The following is a 21803-nucleotide window of genomic DNA, read 5'->3' on the forward strand; positions in this document are numbered from 1 at the left end:
ATCTATGTATCATCTATCAGTCTATCTATTCATCTTCTATCATCTATCTATACATCCGTTCATCCATCCATCCATCTGTCCATCCATCCAGCCATCCATCCAACCATCCATCCATCCATCTATCCATCCGTCCATCCGTCCATCCATCCATCCATCCATCCATCTAGTCAACTACATAAAACTACATAAAAGAGAAGGCATATCAATTGAAACGTCTTTCTGTATATTCTAATGTTTCACACTATGTCTACACCGAATAGTAACAACATAATTAATATAATTGTCTGTACTTTTTGGTCTCTAAGATTTTGTTTATGTACCCAGAGTTGCCTTAGAAGACAGGCCTGGTGTTCTGATTGGAAAGGTCATAGCCTTGAAAATCCTATGGAGCAGCTTCACTTTGCACACATGGGGTTGCCATGAGTGGGATTTGACTCTATAGCAACTAACAACAACAATTCATACAAGTATCATCTCATGAACAATGTTATTCTGCTAATTTTCTTTTCCCTAATTGTTACCCTAATAATATACCAGCATCTTTTGATAAGTGGGTAATTCGCTAACTTGCCTTTGCTATTTTGCAGATACCGACTCATTTCTCTAATTTTTGGTTAATTCTTTAGGTCCTCTCCCAAATCCTGTACCTCTGCAATATATTTGGAGGCTCTTGGTGTATTATTAGCCATCAGTTTCTAATCCCTCAATTGCCCAGACTTTGCTCGGTTTCTTCCACTGAGAATTACTTCCTTTGTCCCAGCCTAATTTTGCCTGATCACATTCTACTCACCTGTCAGGATGGAACTCAATAAATGCAACTTTCTCAGGAAGACCCATTTCATCCTCCAAACCAAAAAACCACACCTGTTGCCATGGAGTTGATTCTGACTCATAGTGACCTATACGACAGAGTAGAACTTCCCCACAGGATTTGGAAAATAAATGCTCTCAGGGGACTCTGACCTTCTCCTTGGTAGGACTTATCATAGTACTAGTTAAATATTTATAAAATTATTTGTTTATTTTCTGCCTCCCAACTAGATATGCCTCTTAAGGACTTGTTCACCATTGTGCACAAGAAGAACACTAAAAAATATGTTGAATAAATTAAGAGTGTATCAATATTAGTATCACTTTTCCATCTTAGTATAAAAAATGATATGCAACTTGCAGATAACGAGGCAAACTTTACTATGGTCCTTTCAATCCATCGAAATTGTAATGTGTAATCTGAACACTTTGGAAAGTTGTTTCTCAAGTACCTTAAAAGAGAATTTCTAAAGATACTCCAAGCTGAGTGACGGGAAATCTCTTCCTCTATTTGCGACAGTAAAATTATTATCTGTAAGGATGACAGTGATGGCTGGTTCCGGTACACTTCATTTTCCATGAGTTGCTTTTTGGCCAATAATAGGCTCTTACCCCTTCTTACATTAAAAGAGTAGCTGATACATCTATAGATTGAACTATATCATTATGTTACCCTTGAATGGGAGTATTTTCATTTTTAAAGATATGACTCCCTATAGTCAGAATTTCAGGCACAAAGAGAAAGTCTTCTTGGTATCTCTGAAAATGTTAACATGAAAGTAGTTGCTCATACCTAAGGCTGGTCATAATTAAATATATTTTCTTAAGTGTGTATGTGGCAATATTTTAGTTCAGTGTAGGACCTTTATGTATTTTTCAAATAACACTTAAATATATTTTGATCTTTTATTACTATTTATATCTAGAACAAAGTCAATTAAATTTTAAGCTTTCTTAATATCCTTCATCAAAGGTAAACTTGACGAGGAATACTTAATGAAGTTATCCTTCCAGAATGTTTATTGTCAATATATGGATACTATATCTTGTTTCATGTTTAATATGTATTTATTCCATATAGCTATATACTTTTAATGAATTATCTCATTTACAAAGTGAGAAACAATGTATTTTCTGTTCTTATGAATAAGTAGAAAACTAGATTAAGTAAACTCCCCTCTGATCCTAGAATGAAATATTGTCATATATGTGTATGAAATTATGTAAACTTATGTATATAAACATTTTATTTAAAGTGATATATTGTTTTGCTTTCCAAAATTATTTATTTATACCCTATAGTTAAGAATGTCTTGTAAGCTTGGGCTGTATTTTTGAGCAGGTAGCAGCGAGTAAAAGTTTATAAGTAATCTGCTAAAGCAAAGAAGAACAGAAGACCCTAATATGTTTTAGACCCTAATATGTTTTATGTTGAAGGTATATTTGACAAGACATATATTTGAAAAGATTTTGTTGATGTTAACAGTAAAAAGTTAAAAAAAAAAAAAAAAAGGAAGAAATAGGACTTCCCTTTTGAACAACCATAAAGCAAATTCTATGATGTAGGGCTATTTGTCAAATGAAGGGGAAAATTATAGTGACTGCAGAATAGCATTTGATTTTGCTTTATTTACTAGATGCATTTCTGAAAATTATCAGCAAAGTGAACTTACGAATAATATTTCAAATAAAATATTCACATGCGTTTCATATCTTTTTAGTAGAATATTAATTTCTTCTTGCACATTTTATAGGTTTAATAATGTTTTTAATTTTGATTTCAAAATAATTATAGATTCAAAGGAATTTTCACCAAAAACCTACAGGGAAATCCTGTACATGCTTCACCCAGCCTCCCCCAATGTTAATTACTTGCATAACTATAATATGGAAGGAAACTGACATTGGTACAATACACAATGCTTGTGTGTGTGTGTGTGTGTGTGTGTGGCTGTACACAATTTTATTACATATGTAGCTTCATGTAACTACTACCAAAATCAAGATAGATAACTACCATTACCACAAGGCTCCTTCATGTATCTCTTTAGAGTCACACTGCACACACCCCCAAATCCCAAACCTCTGGCAACCACTAATCTCTTCTGCATCTCTACAATTATGCTGTTTTATGAATGTGATATAAATGGAATAATACAGTATACATCCTTTTGAAAAATTTTTTTCACTCAGCATAGTGCCCTTGAAGTTCATCCAAGTTGTGTATATAAGTAGTTCATTCCTTTTTATTGTTGAATAGTATTCCAACATTTCTAATATATTTTTATTTTAAATATCACCATATACTGCCTTATTGTATAAGAATAGTTTTATCTTCATAAATTTGTCTCATATGTGCACATTGATTTAAATCAACATTCTGTGCTGTAAGACAGTCACCTACGTATCCACATCACTTATAAATGTGTCTCAAAAAGAGTTTTTGAAAATCTTTGAAGCTTTTCCTGTAGCATAATTTGCAATACAATCATGCTACAGGAAATTGAAGACAGAATATAATTATAAAAATCATAGGAGTGTTTGTGTCTGGCTACGTTGCAGTTAAAATCTATAGTGTTATAAAGGGAACGTTTAACTACAAAGCAAAGGGATTTTTTAAAGACAGTTTAACTACTTTTCACAAAGTCTACCTAAAAGGTAGCATTCGAACATTTTTCTGGATTTTTTTTTGCTACTTATTTTCATAGTGGATCAAGGTTAAGCATGTTGACTAGAATGTACAAAGTAGATATGAATTATAATTAAATAAATTTGTACTGTTTTCTCCATTCAACATGGAAAGGGATGACAGTATAAGTCATTGAAATTCAATTTAATTGATCAATATGAATTTATTAAGAGAGACTGGCATATGATTATATTAAAAACATGAATGCATACACAATAGAGAAAAGCATTTTATCTAATTAACCATACCACTTAGAAGTAATATGAAAAATATTTTTCTGCAACTTGGTAAAGAAAAAGAACAAGCAGCAGAAACACATCTCTGCAATGTATACAGTAAACAATTGCACCTCAGTGGATAGAGGTCCGTCAGGGATATTATGCACCAAAAGCGAACAAAGCATCTGTTTTGAGAGAACAGCAGTAAGACTTACCATCTTGATCTGTGGTCACTGTAATAGCTGTGAATGGCTTGGGAGAAAAACTCAATTCAGAAACTCCATTCATGGCTTCTATTTCAAAGGTGTAATTCACGTGAGACACAAAGTCAAGTACTATCACGGAATTGTTGATCAGGCCAGTATGTCTTGGGATGAAGCGGAGTCCTCCTCCACAGTCCTCACACTGGCTGCTGGTGTCTAAGCCACATTTCTTACAGATTACGCTGTATGTGAGATCTTTTCTCCCTCCTGTGTCACTTGGTGGGCTCCATTCCAAAATAAGGGCTGTTTCATTGATGTTAAAAATCACATTCCTCGGAGCTGAAGGTGGCCCTAGAGAAAAGCAATTAAAAACAAATGTACATGTATAGGACAATGAATTTTGCTGCTAAATTGAAAGTTTATCAGTAAACATGGGTTGGCTCTTTATATTCGTTTGAGCCCTTTCTTCTGATGAGAACCAGAAAGAACATATAGTTAAAAATATCTGATAAAGTCTAGCAAGGGAGGAGTCTTTGTGAAACTGTCTATATCCTAATGTTTTGGTGTGTGAAATTCAATTTTTAATATAAAGCATCAGATTTCTAAAAGATATGGTAATTATACATATTTAATTTGTTGACTGAAAAATGTATAAAGACCAAAATTATTTGAAATTCTGTGATGGTTTTATTTACATCACTATTCTCAAAATTTGAAGAAAAATAGTAACACCATATGTATACAAAATACATTCTGTTAGTCTTTCAGTCTTAATACAACATTTGGTATGCAGATAAAAAATCCCATTCATTAGCTTTAAGAGGAACTAAAGGATCTGTTTCCCACAGGTTGAGAATAAAGGGCCACACATTTAGAGTGGTGAGACAGTTTAGAAGAGGAAGAGAGGAGATTGGAGGCAACAAAAAGACTTTTACTAAGGCTTTGCCAATTTGATGAGATAAAGGCATTATATGAAAGGGGTAAAAAGGGACCACATATGGAAAGTGGTTATCAGAAATTTATTTAGATTAACTTCATTAAGCAAAAGCGTTTCCTTAGCAGCTGATGAAGAGACCCACACAATCCTTCTATCTGTCATCAAGATAGTATAAATAAAGCTGGCCCCAACAAGTGGATGATTATCTGCCTTCAGTCTTCCTTCACTATTTTTCCATACAGAGTCCACTGAATACTTAATACCCTTTAACTATCCCCAACTTTTCTTAAAATTGTGTCAATAATCCTTTGTACTTGTATGAGTCCTTCAGGTCTCTGTTTCATATCATTCATTACATGCCAGGTACTGTGCTAAGTGCTAGATGTGAAATACCACAGAATTATGCTGCTACGAGACTAGCTTATGATAGATTTTTAAAAAACAGTAATTTCTTGCATAAACAACTAATGAAACAGTTTTCCTGCTATATTTTTAAATGTTAAGTTTTGAGAAATCGAAATTAATTCTCTAAATTTTTGCTACCAAGAAAATTTGCTTAGAGGAGGCACAGCCAACATGGTGCTATAGACAGAAGCACCATGCCATCCCTCCAGAGCAAAGACCTGAAAAACCACGTAAAACAGAGACAAATGTCAATCCTGGAAACCTAAGCATCAAATGAAGAGATAAAGAACTCAGCCAAGTACCGAATGGATTAAGAAACTGACAGAGAACAGAGAGCAAGGAGAGATACGAGCAGAGTCCCCATATCAGCTAATGCAGCACAGATTTGCCATCTTGGACTCCTGTCAGAGATTGGCAGACAGGGAGTTTGGGAAAGCAGCTTCATGGAGTTCCCAGCAAGAGACAGAGCATCCAGTAACAAGTGATACACACTTTCCACCCTCAACCCTTCTTCCCCCTGTTCAGACTCCACCAATTCCCAGCAGGCTGAGGTTGCTTGGCTGGGAGCCAGCAGCTCCGTGCAACTTGCATTTGCCCTGCCCACACTGGCCGGCTCCTTCAGTGCCACTTCTTTGTTGCTAGGGTTGCTTTTTTTCAGCTTCTTTTGATTTCTTACCTGCCTCTCACCTCCTCCCCCTCCTTTCTCTCCAACACCTGGCTTAGTATGCCATCTTTGCTTCTTCTTGACAGGCTGTGAAGTGTCGCTCAGCTGGGAAACGGCTTCCCTGGTTCATGCCATCAAGCTGGTGGGATTCCAGGGGACTTTTTGTTTTGTTTATTCCTTTTTGTTTTTCTTCATTTCTCCATTTCTCTTCTTCTTTACTTACCTTCGTTTCCTGTCTCCTGAATACCTGGTGCTATGTGCCATCTCTTCCCCTTCTAGCTGGGCTGTACTGCGTGGCTTGGGAGCCACTTACCCAGTCTGTGCAGCCATGCCAGTGGGATCCCTAGAGGCCTTTCTTTTTTCTTTTAATTTAATTTTTATTATTACTACTTTTCTCATTTCTCCTTCTCATTTTTCTTCATTTCTCAGTTTCTCTTCTCTCTCTACTTTACTTCTTTTCCTGTCTCCTGAATACCTGGTGCTGTGTGCCACATCTGCCCCTGCTAGATGGGCTGTGCCCTGAGGCCTGGGAGCCACTTCCCCAGTTGCCACTGGGATCCCTGGGAGCATTTCTTTTTCATTAATTTATTTTTTCTTTTTGTTTTTTCCTTTTTGTTTTTCTTCATTTCTCCGTTTCCGATCTCTCTCTACTTTCCTTCTTTACTGTCTCCTGAATACCCGGCACTGTGTGCTATCTCCACCTCTTATAGACGGGCTGTACCACAAGGCCTGGGAGCCACTTCCCCGGTCGCCATTGGGATCCCTGGGGGCATTTCTTTTTTTAATTTTTATTTATTTATTTTCCTCTTTTTTTTTCCTTTTACCTTTTTGTTTTTCTTCATTTCTTGGTTACTTGTCTCTCCACTCCAATGGCAGGCTCCCTCAACATTTTTTTTCTCTATCCTTTATTTCTTCTTTCCCATACTCAACTTAGCTCTACGCATCACAACCTCCCCCCTCCATTCTGCTTATCTGCACCATGCACTGAATATCGCACCCCTGAGCAACACAGGCACAGCCTACCAGAACCTGCCCTGCACTGAACCCAGCCTGCCCTGTTGGCCACAGTACATGCCACAAACAACCAATCCCAGTCCCTCCCCTTCAGCTGGCCCTGCCCTGCTGCACCACAGATAAACTGTCTGGCCCTACCCATTGGACAAGAAGGTGAAAAATATCATGTCCACAGACAAGCAAACAACAAAGAATGCACAGCTAGCCTGCTCAGACATAATCAAACAAAACAAAAAAGCAGGACAAAACAAAATAATCTACAATCAATAAATGAACAAAGTAACAACTGAATGTCCTGAAGATAGCAAGCAATATCAAAGCATATTTTAAAAAAAATGACAAGATGGTGCCAGAAGACATCTAAAATAAAACACAAGATGACTTTCCAGTGGAAGAAAAGGTATGGATACAACCAGATAGGGAATTCAAATCTCTTAATATTCAGAGCTATCCAAGAGTTGAAGCAAAAATCAGACAAAAATGAGGAAAATATAGACAAATTCATGGAAAATACAGACAAAACAATGCAAGAATTCAGGAAAATAATATAGGAACAAACTGTCAAAATAAGTTCACAACTAGAAATCATACAAAAACAACAATTAGAAATCCAAAAGATAAACAACAAGATTTCAGAAATGGACAGTGTCATAGAAGTTCTGAGGAGCAGGTCTGAAATAATGGAAGACAGGATCAGTGAAATTGAAGACAAATACCTGGATAACACTTTGTTTGAGAGACAATCAGAAAAAAGAATGAAGAAAAATTAAGAAACCCTAAGAATGATGTGGGATACAATGAAAAGCAAAAATCTTTGAGTGATCGGGGTTCCAGAACAGGGGACAAAAGGGAAAACAGCGAGGATCACTGAAGAATTGCTAACAGAAAACTTCCCTAATATCATAAAAGATGAAAAGCTGACCATCCAAGAAGCTCAATGAATCCCACATAGGATACACCCCAAAAGAAAATCACCAAATCATATCATAATCACACTCGCTAAAGCCAAAGACAAAGAATCCTGAGAGCAGCTTGAGAAAAATGAAAAGTCACACACAGAGGGGAAACAATAAGACTAAGTTCTGTTTACTCAGCAGAAATTACGCAGACATGAAGGCAATGGGATGACATATATAAAACCTTGAGAAAAAAAAACTGCCAACCAAGAATAATATATCCTACAAAACTCTCATTCAAATATGATGGTGAAATTAGGACATTTACAGATAAACAGAAACTAAGGGAATATGTAAAAACCAAACCAAACTTACAAGAATTACTAAAGGGAGTCCTTCGGTTTGAGAAAAACAACATCAGACAACAGCCTGAATCTAGGACCCAAGAGAGCATCAGCTAGCTACCAACATATGAAATGAACCCTCAAGGACTATTCAAAATCAAAAGATTTACAACAGGATACGAGGGAGGTTAATCCATAAATGACAACAACATTAGAACAATAAAAGAAAGAATAAATGGTGTAGGTATAGAACTTTCAAATGGAGAGGAAAGCAAAGCAATACTAAGTAATAATGGACTGGTTCAAACCTAGGAAGATAAGGGTAAATTTCAAGGTGACCACAAAGAAAGTTAACAAACCTACTCATCAAAATAAAGAAGAAAAACATACAATCTCAGTAAAAACAAAATCTACAGAAACAAAAGAAATGAAAAAAATCCACAAACAAAAGGAATTCAGCACAGGAGAGTAAGAGGAACAAAGAAAATGTTAGCACCACAAAAAAAGCACTACAAAATGAGAGCAATAAACTCACACCTATCAATAATTACACTGAATGTAAATGGCCTAAATGCACCCATGAAGAGACGGTTAGTGACAGAATGGATAAAAAAACAGGATCCATCAATATACTGTCTACAAGAGACACACCTTAGAAACAAACACATAAATTTATTAAAAATAAAAGGGTGGAAAAAATACATCAAGCAAACAGCTACCAAAAAAAGAGCAGGAGTGGCAATACTAATTTCAGATAAAATAGACTTTAAAACAAAATCCACCATAAAAGAAAAAGAAGGGCACTATATAATGATTAAAGGGACAATCCACCATGTAGACATACCCATAATATATACACACCCAATGACAGGGCTCCAAAATACATAAACTCTAACAGCACTGAAAAGAGAAACTGACAGTTCCACAATAACAGCAGGAGATGACACACCACTCTTGGTAAAGGACAGAACATCTATAAAGAAACTCAACAAAGATACAGAAGATATAAAGAACACAATCAGCCAGCTTGACCTCATAGACATATATAGAACACTACACCCAACAACTGCAAAGTACACATTCTTTTCCAACACACATGGAATGTTCTCCAGAATAGACCACATCTTAGGCCACAAAGCAACCCTCAACAAAATCCAAAATATTGTGATAATACAAAGTATCTTCTCTCATCACACCACCATCAAAGTAGAAATGAAAAACAGGAAAAGCAAGGAAAAAAAGTCAGATACATGGAAACTGAATAACACCCTGCATAAAAACCACTGGGTAATAGAAGAAATCAAAGATAGACTCAAAAAGTTCCTAGAATCACATGAGAATGAAAACACCTTATGCCAAAATCTTTGGAACAGAACAAAGGCAGTGTTCAGAGGTCAATTTACAGCATTAGATGCACACATCAAAAAAGAAGAAAGGGACAAAATCAAAACATTAGCTACACAACTTGAACAAATAGAAAGAGAACAGCAAAAGAAGTCCACAGCCGCCAGAAGAAAGGAAATAATAAAGATCAGAGCATAAATAAATGAAATAGAGAACAGAAAAACAATAGAAAGAATCAACAAAACCAAAAGTTGGCTCTTTGAAAGGATGACAAACCACTAGGCAAACTGACAAAAGAAAAACAGGAGATGAAGCAAAAAACCCAAATAAGAAATGAAATGGGGGACATTATAACAGACTCAACTGAAATAAAACAGATCATTACAGAGTACTATGAAAAACTATACTCCAACAAATTTGAAAACCTAGAGGAAATGGACAAATTTTAGAAACACACTACCTAACCAAACCAACACAAACTGAAGTTGAAAATCTGAACAGGCCTATAACAAGAGAAGAGATTGAAAAGGTAATAAAAAAAACTCCCAACCAAAAAAAGTCCTGGCCCAGATGGCTTCACTGGAGAATTCTACCAAACATTCCAAAAACAGCTTACACCAGTACTACCCAAACTATTTCAGAACATAGAAAAGGAAAACATACTTCCAAATTCATTCTATGAAGCCAGCATAACCCTGATACCTAAACCAGGCAAAGACACCGCAAAAAAAGAAAATCACAGACCAATATCTCTCATGAATATACATGCAAAAATTCTCAACAAAATTCTAGCCAACAGAATTCAGCATCATATCAAAAAGTAATACACCACGACCAAGTAGGATTCATACCAGGTATGCAAGGGATGGTTCAAGATTAGAAAATCAATCAACGTAGTCCACCACATAAATAAAAGAATCTCATGTGATCATCTCAGTTGATGCAGAAAAGGCATTGAACAAAGTCCAACACTCATTCCTGATAAAAACTCTCAATAAAATAGTTATAGAGAGGAAATTTCTCAACATAATAAAGGGCATCTATACAAAACCAACAGCCATCATCATTCTTAATGGAGGGAGGCTGAAAACACTCCCCTTGAGAACAGGAACAAGACAAGGTTGCCGTTTATCACCATTCCTATTTAACATTGTGCTCTAAGTCCTAGCTAGGGCAATAAGGCAAGAGAAAGAAATAAAGGGCATACAAATTGGTAAGGAAGAAGTAAAACTGTCCCTATTTGTGGATAATATGATACCATACATAGAAAAACCAAAAGACTTCATGAGAAAACTACTGGAACTAATAGAAAGATTCAACAGAGTAGCAGGACACAAGATAAACATACAAAAATCAGTTGGATTCCTATACAACAAAAAAGAGAATGACAAAAAGGAAATCAGGACAACAATACTATTTATAATAGCCCTTAAAAAATAAATTACTTAGAAATAAATCTAACAAGTGATATAAAAGACCTACACAAAGAAAACTACAAAACACTACTGCAAGAAACCAAAAGAGATCTACATAAATGGGAAAATATACGATGTTCATGGATAAGTAGACTCAACATTGTGAAAAATGACAATTATACCCTAAGTAATTTACAAATACAATGTAATACCGATCCAAATACCAACAACATTCTTAAAAGAGATGGAGAAACTAATCATTAACTTTATATGGAAAGGGAAGAGGCCCTGGATAAGTACTACTGAAGAAGAAGAATAAAGTAGGAGGACCAGCACTACCTGACCTCAGAACCTACTATACAGTTACAGTGGTCAAAACAGCCTGGTACTGGTACAATGACAGATAACTTGACCAATGAAACAGAATTGAGAACCCAGATGTAAATCCACCCACCTACGGTCATCTGATCTTCAACAAGGGCCCCAAAGTCCATCAAATGAGGAAAAGACGGTCTTTTTAACAAATGATGCTGGCAAAACTGGATGTCCATCTGCACAAAAAATGAAAGAGGATCCATACATCACACCATACAGAAAAAGTAATTCAAAATGGATTAAAGACCTAAATATAAAACCAAAAACAATAAAGATCATAGAAGAAAAAATAAGATAATCGCTTGAGGCCCTAATACATGACATTAACAGGATATAAACCATAACTAACAACACACAAACTCCAGAAGATAAGTTAGATGACTGGGATCTTCTACAAATTAAACACTTATGCTCATCAAAATACTTCACCAAGAGTGAAAAGAGAACCTACAGACTGGGAAAAAATTTTTTGCTTTTACAAATCTGACAAAGATCTAGTATCTTAAAATCTACAGGAAAATCCAACACCTCTACAAAAAAAAGACAAATAATCCAATTAAAAAACAGACAGTTCACCAAAGAAGACATTCAAGCAGCTAACAGACACCTGAGGAAACAGCCATTAGAGGGATGCAAATCAGAACCACAGTGAGATACCGTCTCACACCGGCATTACTGGCATGAATCAGGAAGGCAGAAAATGACAAATGTTGGAGAGGCTGCGGGAAGACTGGAACTCTTATGCACTGCTGGTGGGAAAGCAAAATGGTACAATCAATTTGGAAAACGATATAGCACTTTCTTAAAAAGCTAGAAATAGAAATACCATACGATCCAGCAATCCCACTCCCAGGAATATATCCTAGAGAGATAAGAGCCATCACATGAATGGACATATGCACACCCATGTTCACTGCAGCATTGTTCACAATAGCAAAACGATGGAAACAACGTAGATGCCTATCAACAGATGAATGGATAAACAAACTACGGTACCTACACACAACGGAGTCTTATAAGATAAAGAATGATGGATCTGCAAAGTATCTGATAACATGAATGAATCTGTAGGGCATTTTGATGAGTGAATTAAGTCAATCACAAAAGGACAAATATTGTAGCAGACCGCTACTATAAAAACTCATGAAAGGGTTTTACACACAAAAAAGAAACAATCTTTGATGGTTAAGAGGGAGGGGAGGGCTGGGGATGGAAGAACACTAAATAAACAGACGATGGATGGTGGCTTTGGTGAAGGGTAAGACAGTGCACAGTACTGGGGAAGCCAGCACAAGTTGTACAGGGCAGGGTCATGGAGGCTTCATGGACAAACCCAAGCTCCCTGAGGGACCGAATTGCTGGGCTGAGGGCTGTGGGGACAATGGTCTCGGGGAACATCTAGCTCAATTGGCATAGCATAGTTTGTAGTGAAAGTGTTCTACATTCTACTTTGGTGAGTAGCCTTCTGGGGTCTTGAAGGCCCATGGGTGGCCATCTGGGATGCTCCACTGGTCTCACCTCTTCAGGAGCAGTAGAGATTGAATAGTTCTAAGGACACAAAGGGAAGATTGGTCCAGGTAGCTAACAGACCACAACTACCACAGCCTCCACGACACTGAGTTCATTATGGCTGGATCGTGCCTGGCTGCCACCACTGACTGCTCTGAGGGGGATCGCAGTGGAGGGCCCCAGAGGGAGCTGGGGAAAGGTGTGGAGCAGCGTTCTGGCTCATGGGAGGAGACTGGACTTGCTGGCCTGGTGGAGACCGGGGTTGGGGGGGCCTGCGGTGTAGCCCCTGGGCACCCTTTTAGGTCAGTGGTGGAGTCGCTCCTGAGGTTCACCCTTCATCCAGGGATGGACAGGCCCATGGAACGGGGCAAGATTGGAGGGGCACACCACCCCAGGGGAGTGGACTGGGAGCCAGGAGGGGACAGGAGGGCTGGTAGTGGGGAGCCCAGGGTGGGGGGAGGGAATGTTGACATGTTGTGGGGTTGTTGGCCAGTGTCACAGGACAATGTGTGTGCTGTTTAATGAGAGGCTAGTTTGTTCTGTGGACCTTCATCTAAAGTACAATTAAAAAAAGAAAGAAAGAAAAGAAAATTTGCTTAGAGTGTAGTAAGGAGTTTCAACACTCTCTTCATAGAAAGAAATTTAAGTTTTGACGTTGATCTTTGATTCCTCAAGGCTTCTCTTGGATTTCAAGATAAGATCATTTATTCATGAAATAAATATTTTATTAAGTGAGTACTATAGGGTCACTATGAGTCAGAATCGACTCGATGGCAACGAGTGTAAAGTTCTACTCTGATACATATGGGGTTGCCGTGAGTCGGAACTGACTTGGTGACAATGGGTTTGGTTTTTGTTTTATGTGCCAGATACTCTGTTGGATCCTGGGCCTACAGTGCTGGATGTGATAGACATTATTAATGCTTTCTTGTTATTTACATTTCAGTGGAACGTCTAGATAAACACACACATGTAAACAGAAGAATAAAATTCAAATTATAAGTGCAACTAAGGAAATTAAAAGGAAAGAAGCTGGAATAAAAACTATCCTACTAAATATTACCCTACTAAAGGTAATATTCTGAGAAAGCCTCAGGGAGGTAGTGAGAGGAATGTGTAGAGGGATGGAAAGAATATTAGGAGTAGAAGGTACCTGTTGTTTAAACAAAAAAGATCTGGAAATAGTCGTGGAACTGGAAAAAAAAATCACTATGGGTAGAGTGCAAAGGAAGAAAGCATGAGTTTCAAGATACAGGAAGGGAACAGATAAGGCAAGACTGTTAGGCATATTGGAATGGGTCTGGATATTTTTCTACCTACAGGAAGAAACTTATAGATTTTATGCATGGAAGTGATGAGTTTTAAAAAGGGCCTACTGGTTGCAGGGTGAGGCATGGTCTAAATGAACACGGGTGTAAACAATGAGATCTGTTACGTGGCGTGAGACTGGCATATTCGTTATAAATCTGTATGACTGTGCTTTGAGTTTATTTAGATATTAAGAAGTTTTATTATATTTTTAATTTTCTTTGTTTGCTGGTTCCTGATGTCAACAACGTACAAGGTAGGAAGCTTAGTCACCTATATGTATATAACTAGAGCTGGACCTAAAAATGGGGTGGGTGTTGTTCTAAAAGATTGCTGCATACCTGGTTTTATGACATTACACATTCTAGGGGGTTATAGAAGCATCTGTCTTTGAAAGGAAAATACAGAAGGGATTATAAACTAGAGCCCAGGAACAAGTGTTGCTTTTTACCTCCAACCTAGACTTACGCCTGGGAGATAAACATTCATTATCATAATAATGTCTGCCTACAGAATGACATATTCATATTGTTGGTCTTTTCTGTTATAAATAATGGAAATCATGAATTATTATTCACTTATATTTCCATGAATAGGAACAATGTTATCAATTCTATTATGCGTGTCTGCAAGTATATAACTGTCCGCCTGGAGATACTTACCAAAAAAAAAAAAAAAAGGCAGACATCCTTCTTACTCAAGGGCCCCTCATATCAATTTGCATGACGATTAAATAGCTTTTTAATTGCTGTTGAATTATGCCAGCTAAACTGTGATTTCATGCAAATATTAAGCTGTAATGACATGCAGTGAATCATTTACAGAGATTTAGAACTTGGAACAAAGAGAGACAATTACTTCTAATCCTCAGATTCAACTAAATTATGTGTCACTAGGCTTTTATGAAGGTGGCCTGATTTCTTTGTTATCATTTATAAATTATACAAAGATTACGTGACACACTGAGAAAAACTGGCAGCAATAACCCTTTCGGAGACATCTGTATTAAAAACTCTGAGATTTCCTTATATAGTTTTTTTTTCTTTAAAGGACACAAGCAATGCACATACAAGAAAAACAATGTTCACCCCTCACCCTCAAAACTGACTTCTTAAGAAAAGGGCAATTATTCAGATTTGCAACTATCTGTTTTTCAAGTCCATCATACAATAAACCTCACATAAAAACTGCAATTTTATTTCTACTAGTGTATCTAGAAAACTCATTTTCAATCTTTTTTTTGTTTTTGCTTCAACTTTGAATTTCCCCCTTATATTCTTAGGGAATTAAACAACAGTATCCTAATAGTAAAATTTATGAGAAGATTGTGGCAGTGCTATTTCTTCCCTTTCCAAAGAAGCATCTGACCCTCCATCCCTCCATATTTTTTCAGAGTAGTAGAGTACAGCTATTCTATGATTTTTTAATTTTGTTTTTAAAGCTTTTTTTTAAATATAAAATGTTTTTAAACATAACTGTGTTTCCCAAAATATGTTCTGTGCAATACCTTCATTCCCCTGAGATACCACACACACACACAAAATGAGTTCAGTGGAGGAATTCTAGCATTCTGCAAAACACACTTTAGTAAAGGCTGATATAGAAGGGGAGCAAGCTTAAGGGTCATATTTCAGTCACTACTTCAATTGCTATAGATTTATATTTATAATTCTAATGATATGTTAACTCACAAAAGAACAGGGGGATTTTTCATACAGACTGGAGAGTGACTATTCACTTATTAACTCTGTAGCGAACTGTGGTTTGCAGATGCATTTTTAAATCTTAACAGTAAAAATTTGATCAAACTGACTGAGGATATCAAATCATGAAAGACTAGTGCCTGTCAAGCTATATTTTACTAGTTTTTAAGTTACCACCTGCCAATAAGTTAGATGTGCTTATTAATTTTTTGACTACCAGGAATGTAACAGTATAGTTTTCCAATAAAAGGCAAACTTATTCATATCTATGAGTTTACAAATGAGAGGAAAATAGTGCTAAGCTAATCTGTATCAAAGAGAATGTAAAAAAATACAGTGAACCATCTAGAGATATTTAGGTGAATGTTTTTGCAAAGAATAAGGCTGTATAATTTACTAAGAATGAAAAATACATAGGTACACATGAAAAAGTACATCCCTAGACTTCAATATTTTATTAAAAAATGTGGTCAGATCTGCATATAGACATAATTTAAAACTTTAAAAATCATATCATCCTTTTCATTATTACTATTAATTATAAATCTGATCTATATCCATATTGCTAATCTATAGCCTTTCTTATATTTTAAAATTATATTTAATGACCATCTATAAATAGAATTTTGCAATCTTTTTTTCTAAACCACTCTGTGAAGTATCTATCAGATTCATTAAATGTTTGTCTATTTGGGAATGGATAGCAAGTAATCACAAAACTGGGCTCCAATCTAGCCACAGAGAAAGAACTAAATCAATTCATCCAGATTAAGGGAATGTGGCCGAGAAAGTAAAGCGATTATGCCAAGGTCAGGCAGTCCATTAGTGGTAGGATGCTACATATGTCTTCTTTTGTTTAGATTTTTTTTTTTTTTAAATCTACCACATTATATACAGCCAGCCTATAGAGAGAAAAATATTGGGAAATAAATATTTAAAAAAGTATTTTGCAATGCTTTGCTTTGAGGGTATTGCCAAATACAAACTTACAGAACAGAAATTAGTGAGCAATTTATTGCCTTCTTGTAAGAGATTTCTTTTAAGAATGCTATCTTAGAGCATTTAAAAACAATTTCACATACAGAAGAGCAATTGAAACTTACATCTCAAGGTAAATATTGCTCAACATATAGCAGTATGTGTAGTTCCAATCCTTTGCATTCCACATACGAAAACTGAGAATTGCTTCTCATTTTCTTTAATGTTATTGTACCAATCTTCTCTAACTAAAGTGGCATCTAAAAATCAAAAACTTTTATGCATTCATGCTTTTATGGTACTGTGAATGAGGATTGGGATAATTCTTTCTAGATTTTCTATTATTTATAAAATTCATAGTTAAAGAAAAAAGAAAACTGATGGGCCAAATTCCATTCATTTCCGGAATAAAATCTAAACTTCTCAGTCTTGTCCACAAGTGTCTTCATGATGAGATCCAAGTCCATTTCTTACTCTCTTGATCCTTTTTGCTGCATCACAATTCTTTGCACACCTGTTCCTGAACTGCCCTTATGTTCCTTTGTTTTGTGGAAAATTCCTATTTGCCCTTCAGGTTCCAAGTTAGGTGTTACATACTTTGTGTCATCTCCCGATTGTCCTCAGGCAGAACTGATCACTTATATGCTATAGTCACATCTTAAAAAAATATAGGCAATATTTTTAAGCACTTAGTTTGTTCTAAGGAGTGTATTTATTATTTCACATGATTTATGGCATTCAATCATTCCAATAAACCTGTAAAGTAGTTATTAATATCCCCATACTTTAGAAGAGGAGACTAACATTAAGGAAATAGTATATCTTTATACTGAGGTATTTTTACTCATGTATACAGTCTATGACGATGAGCTTACCCCAAGAATAACCTGCTTTAACTAATGGAATGAATAGAATCCATGGTTTTCATGTAATTCTCCACATTGTGCAAAGTTTGAAAAATATTGGAAGGCAGAGAGTTTAAGGTTATAATCTTTGCAAGAGCCTGGTGTTATAGATAAAGGATAGATGAACATGACTTTCAAATTACTTCCAAAGTGGAAGGGAATATTTATTTTATGAAAACGGAGGTTAACTAATAAAGATCCATAATAAAGCGGGCAGCAACCCATCTCTCTATCCATTGGGAAAGGATAAGAGATTATCAAATTGTAGTTCTGTGGACACTTGAAAAAGTAAATATTTGTAGCCCTTATTTCAAAACAATAGCTGTCAATTGACTCATCTATGTAGAAACAAATCCTTCAACATAAAATAACCCATTGGAAGACTTACAGAAATTTGTTTCAGTTGCACAAGTCAAAAGTTAAAGGGCAAAACTACAAGTACGATAAAAGCACACTAAAACACTAACAAAATAATGAGTAGTTGGGCCTTGTATCTTCTGAGTCAAATAGCATCCAGTCCCCTTAACATCATGAAAAAAAAATCATGAACACCTACCTACAGCCCTTTCTGTGTTTGGGTGAGTTACTTTTAATTAAACATGCATTAGAAGTAGAAAAGAGAAACCTGAATAGACTAAGCTCTGTCATGATTTGGGAAGGAAAGGCAAGATGATAAATCAATAGTTTAAAGGAAATCAATAAACCTTCCTCAAAATGCACAGGTTGCACAGATAACTATGGATGGTCTCTTTCAAATTATGAATGCTGTTATGGGTTGAATTTTGTCCCCCCCTAAAAGATATGTTGAAGTCCTAATTCCCAGTACCTGTGAATGTGAGCTTATTTGCAAATAGGATCTTAGCAGATATAATTAGTTAAGCTAACATGAAGTGATACTGGATTAAGGTGGCCCTAATCAATATGAGGTATCCTTACAAGAAGAGACACAGAAAGAAGACAGTCGTGTAAAGACTGGGGCAGAGAGATTGGAGTTGCACTGCCACATGCCATGGAACGCCTGGAGTCACCAGAACCTAGAAGAGGCAAGGAAGGACCCCTTTCCTAGAACTTTCAAGGAGAACATGACACTGCCAAGGTGACAAGTTCATTTTGAACTTCTAGCCTTCAGAACTGCAAGAGAATAAATTTCTATTGTTTTAAGGTACCCAGTTTGTGGTACTTCGTTATAGCAGCCCTGGGAAACTAATACAGATGCTTTCTTGGTAACTGGTCTATTGTATACAGGTAGATGACAGTGAATAAGACAATTCTGTCTGGGTTCCAGCTGAAGAGGTCAGGAATAGATTCAGCCTGGCAGCAAGTGGTAACTTAACTCTCCAGCATCAGGAGAATGACCAGTTGATTTCTCTTCTGATAAAGGAACTTCTCCCAGGTGGTTTGGTAGAAGAAACGCCTCTAAATTAAAAGTTCAAGTATTTGTGTTTAGGAAACAAAGTGAAACTCATGTGACATCTTATGTCAGTGAGCCATATTGGGGAAACTAGGATGTATTATATGCAGGCGCCAATTCAGTAGTCTCAGAGTCATTTTAATTTTTTAAAATAGACCACTGCAATTCACTGAGTGAATATTTAGAGTTATTTTCTATTATAAAACAAGTTTAGACTATAGCACTATAGCCTGTTCGAGATAATAAAATCCATCCTTATAACTTCTCCCTTTCTGGCCTCTGTAAAATCGTGGATGCTACACTGTGTTTACAGTTCCATTACAAAGAATTACCTAACAAATCAGTTGTGCTTTTCTATTTCAGTTGTGAGATGGAGAAACAAGGAGCCAGAATGGTGGTTTTCTTCATGTATAATCTGATCAAGAGAGAGAGATTTGGTGTGTGTAGGGGGAGAAGGGGATCAAAAGAGATAGCAAGCAGAGCACTGGTACCTGGATTTTAAGCATTCTGTACCCACCCAGAAGTGGGGGACTTGGCTAGAGTAGGTGAACACCTCTCCCTTTGCACCTCATCCACTATTTGTTCTACTCAAATTAAGAGCCAGAAAAATAATTATTTTCTCAATTGGACAATTATTCCAGAATAAAGAAGCCATGTTTTACAATGTTAGCCTTAGAACTAAAGTAACTTTAAGTTTCATACTTACATCCCAATCACTGTCACTATATATCAAACACAAAGACATAATATTTGTCTGTGTATTAAGGACAAAGTTGGAAGAAATGATTTTTAATCACAAGGTACTTAATTACATAATAGGTGATAACAAAAAAAAACAAGGAAAATCCTTCATGATGCTTCTTAGAATTACCCACATGTACAATTTACATTTATGTTTTGAATTTTTCTAAGTAGGTAACAAATATTTGTTAAATGCTTGTTAAATCTTCCAGCACCAGTCCAGTAGCTTATAAACAAAACAAAACAAAAAACCCTCTTGAGTTAGATACATGAGAAATACCAAAGTAAATGTGCTATGACCATGGAATTATATTTTATCCCATCTCTAAGCCATTCAAATATTAGACCCTTGCTTCATTTCTCTGGATTTTCTTCTGCTCTGCCTTTCCTGCTTTACAAGTACTTTTTTAGTAACTCTTATATCCCTAGCTTGTTTCTCTAAACTCAGTAAGCATTTTTCCTTTCTGGCCTGGATAAGCCTTGGACAGTTATTTTAGTAACAGACTTCCTGGCAGGTACCAGGGTCTTTGCGCTCTGTACTGCTCTCAGAAGCAGCCTTAATTGACCAAGGTCTCATACTGTGTAATGTCCTTCACAGCTCATCCTTGAAAGCATGGAACATACATTAATGCATCATCTGAGATATAAAGTTAAGTGTTTATGAAATACATTAAGATATTAGAGGAACTTATTTCAGCATTTCATTTTAAATTTATTATAATTAATTTATTTTATATATTTTGCAAGTTCATGTAAAAGGAACAACATGAATTAAAAAACAAAAAAAATCAAGAAGGTCCAAACTTGCAAATGTGTTGCTGGTATGAAGGAAATTAAGGCTGTTTCATGAATCCAAATTCTAATATAGGTAAACTGGAGAGGGAGAGACAGGCAAGGCTGGGCCTTGGAAGTCCTGGATTTAATTAAACTTAAGGCAAACAGGAGTTGAGCTTGAAAGACTTTAAGCAGAAGTGGAAATATGATCAGGGTTTTCTTGTCTTGTTTGTGTGTGTGTGTTTTAAGAAATCATACTTTCAAATAGTTTGGAAGGTATTTGAGAAGGATGAAAGACTGAAGGAGAGCCTTTCCAGGAGCTTATTAAACTAGCCCAAGGGAGAGACACCAAGGGGCTTAACTAAAACGATAAGGCCAGGAATTGACAGGTAGGAATAGACAGAAGAAATGCTAAAAGTAGGATTAATAGGACTTGTGACTACTAGGACTTGTTGGTGTTGAGGGCAGGGTTATTATTCTAAGCTTTCTGGCTTGGATCCATGGGTAGATGGGGATTCATCAGGACAAGTAAACTAGCTGGGGTGGGGTGAGCAAGCTGAGATAAAAAGTAATAAAGTTGGTTTTGACAAGTTGAGATCGAAATTATTAGTTTATTCATTTATCAACTATTTATTGATAATATTGTAAGTGCTAGAGATACAATAAAGAACAAACATCCCTGCCTCCATGGCTCTTATAGTCTAGTATGCGTAGACTGACAATAAACAAGGGGACAAGTATACAAATAAACCAGATGTTTTCAAAGAGTGATATAGTCCATAAAAAATAAAACATGGTGATATAAAAAGAAAAAATGGCGCTCTAGGCAGAAGCACCACGGTGTCCCTCCATAGCAAAGAGCCGAAAAACTAAGCCGAACAGAGAATACAACAATCCTGAAACCCTAAAACATCAAATGAAGAGATTAAGAAATCAGCCAAGCACCAAATGGAGTGAGAAAACTGACAGAGAACGGAGAGCGAGGAGAGATTCATGCAGAGGTCCCCTACCAGCTAACGCACTGCGGATCCACCGTCTTGGACTCCTATCGGAAACCAGCAAATGGGGTATGAGAAAGCAGCCTCACGGTGCTTCCAGCGGGAGACAAAACAACTGGTAATTGGCGATATACACTTTCCCACTCCCCACCCTTCTTCATC

At 36.4% G+C, this 21803-nt stretch overlaps 1 protein-coding gene across 1 annotated transcript in view; it reads right to left on the bottom strand.

The window, feature by feature from the left end:
- The window catches only part of EPHA6 (EPH receptor A6), a 1147205-nt gene that overhangs the window by 556402 nt on the left and 569000 nt on the right, over window positions 1-21803 (bottom strand). Inside the window, 1 exon segment of the mRNA XM_004389015.3 lies at window positions 3933-4271. Within this exon segment, the coding sequence (XP_004389072.1) occupies window positions 3933-4271 (339 nt within the window).

The sequence above is a fragment of the Trichechus manatus genome, unplaced genomic scaffold (assembly GCF_000243295.1).
Source record: "Trichechus manatus latirostris isolate Lorelei unplaced genomic scaffold, TriManLat1.0 scaffold00229, whole genome shotgun sequence".
NCBI lineage: Eukaryota > Metazoa > Chordata > Mammalia > Sirenia > Trichechidae > Trichechus > Trichechus manatus.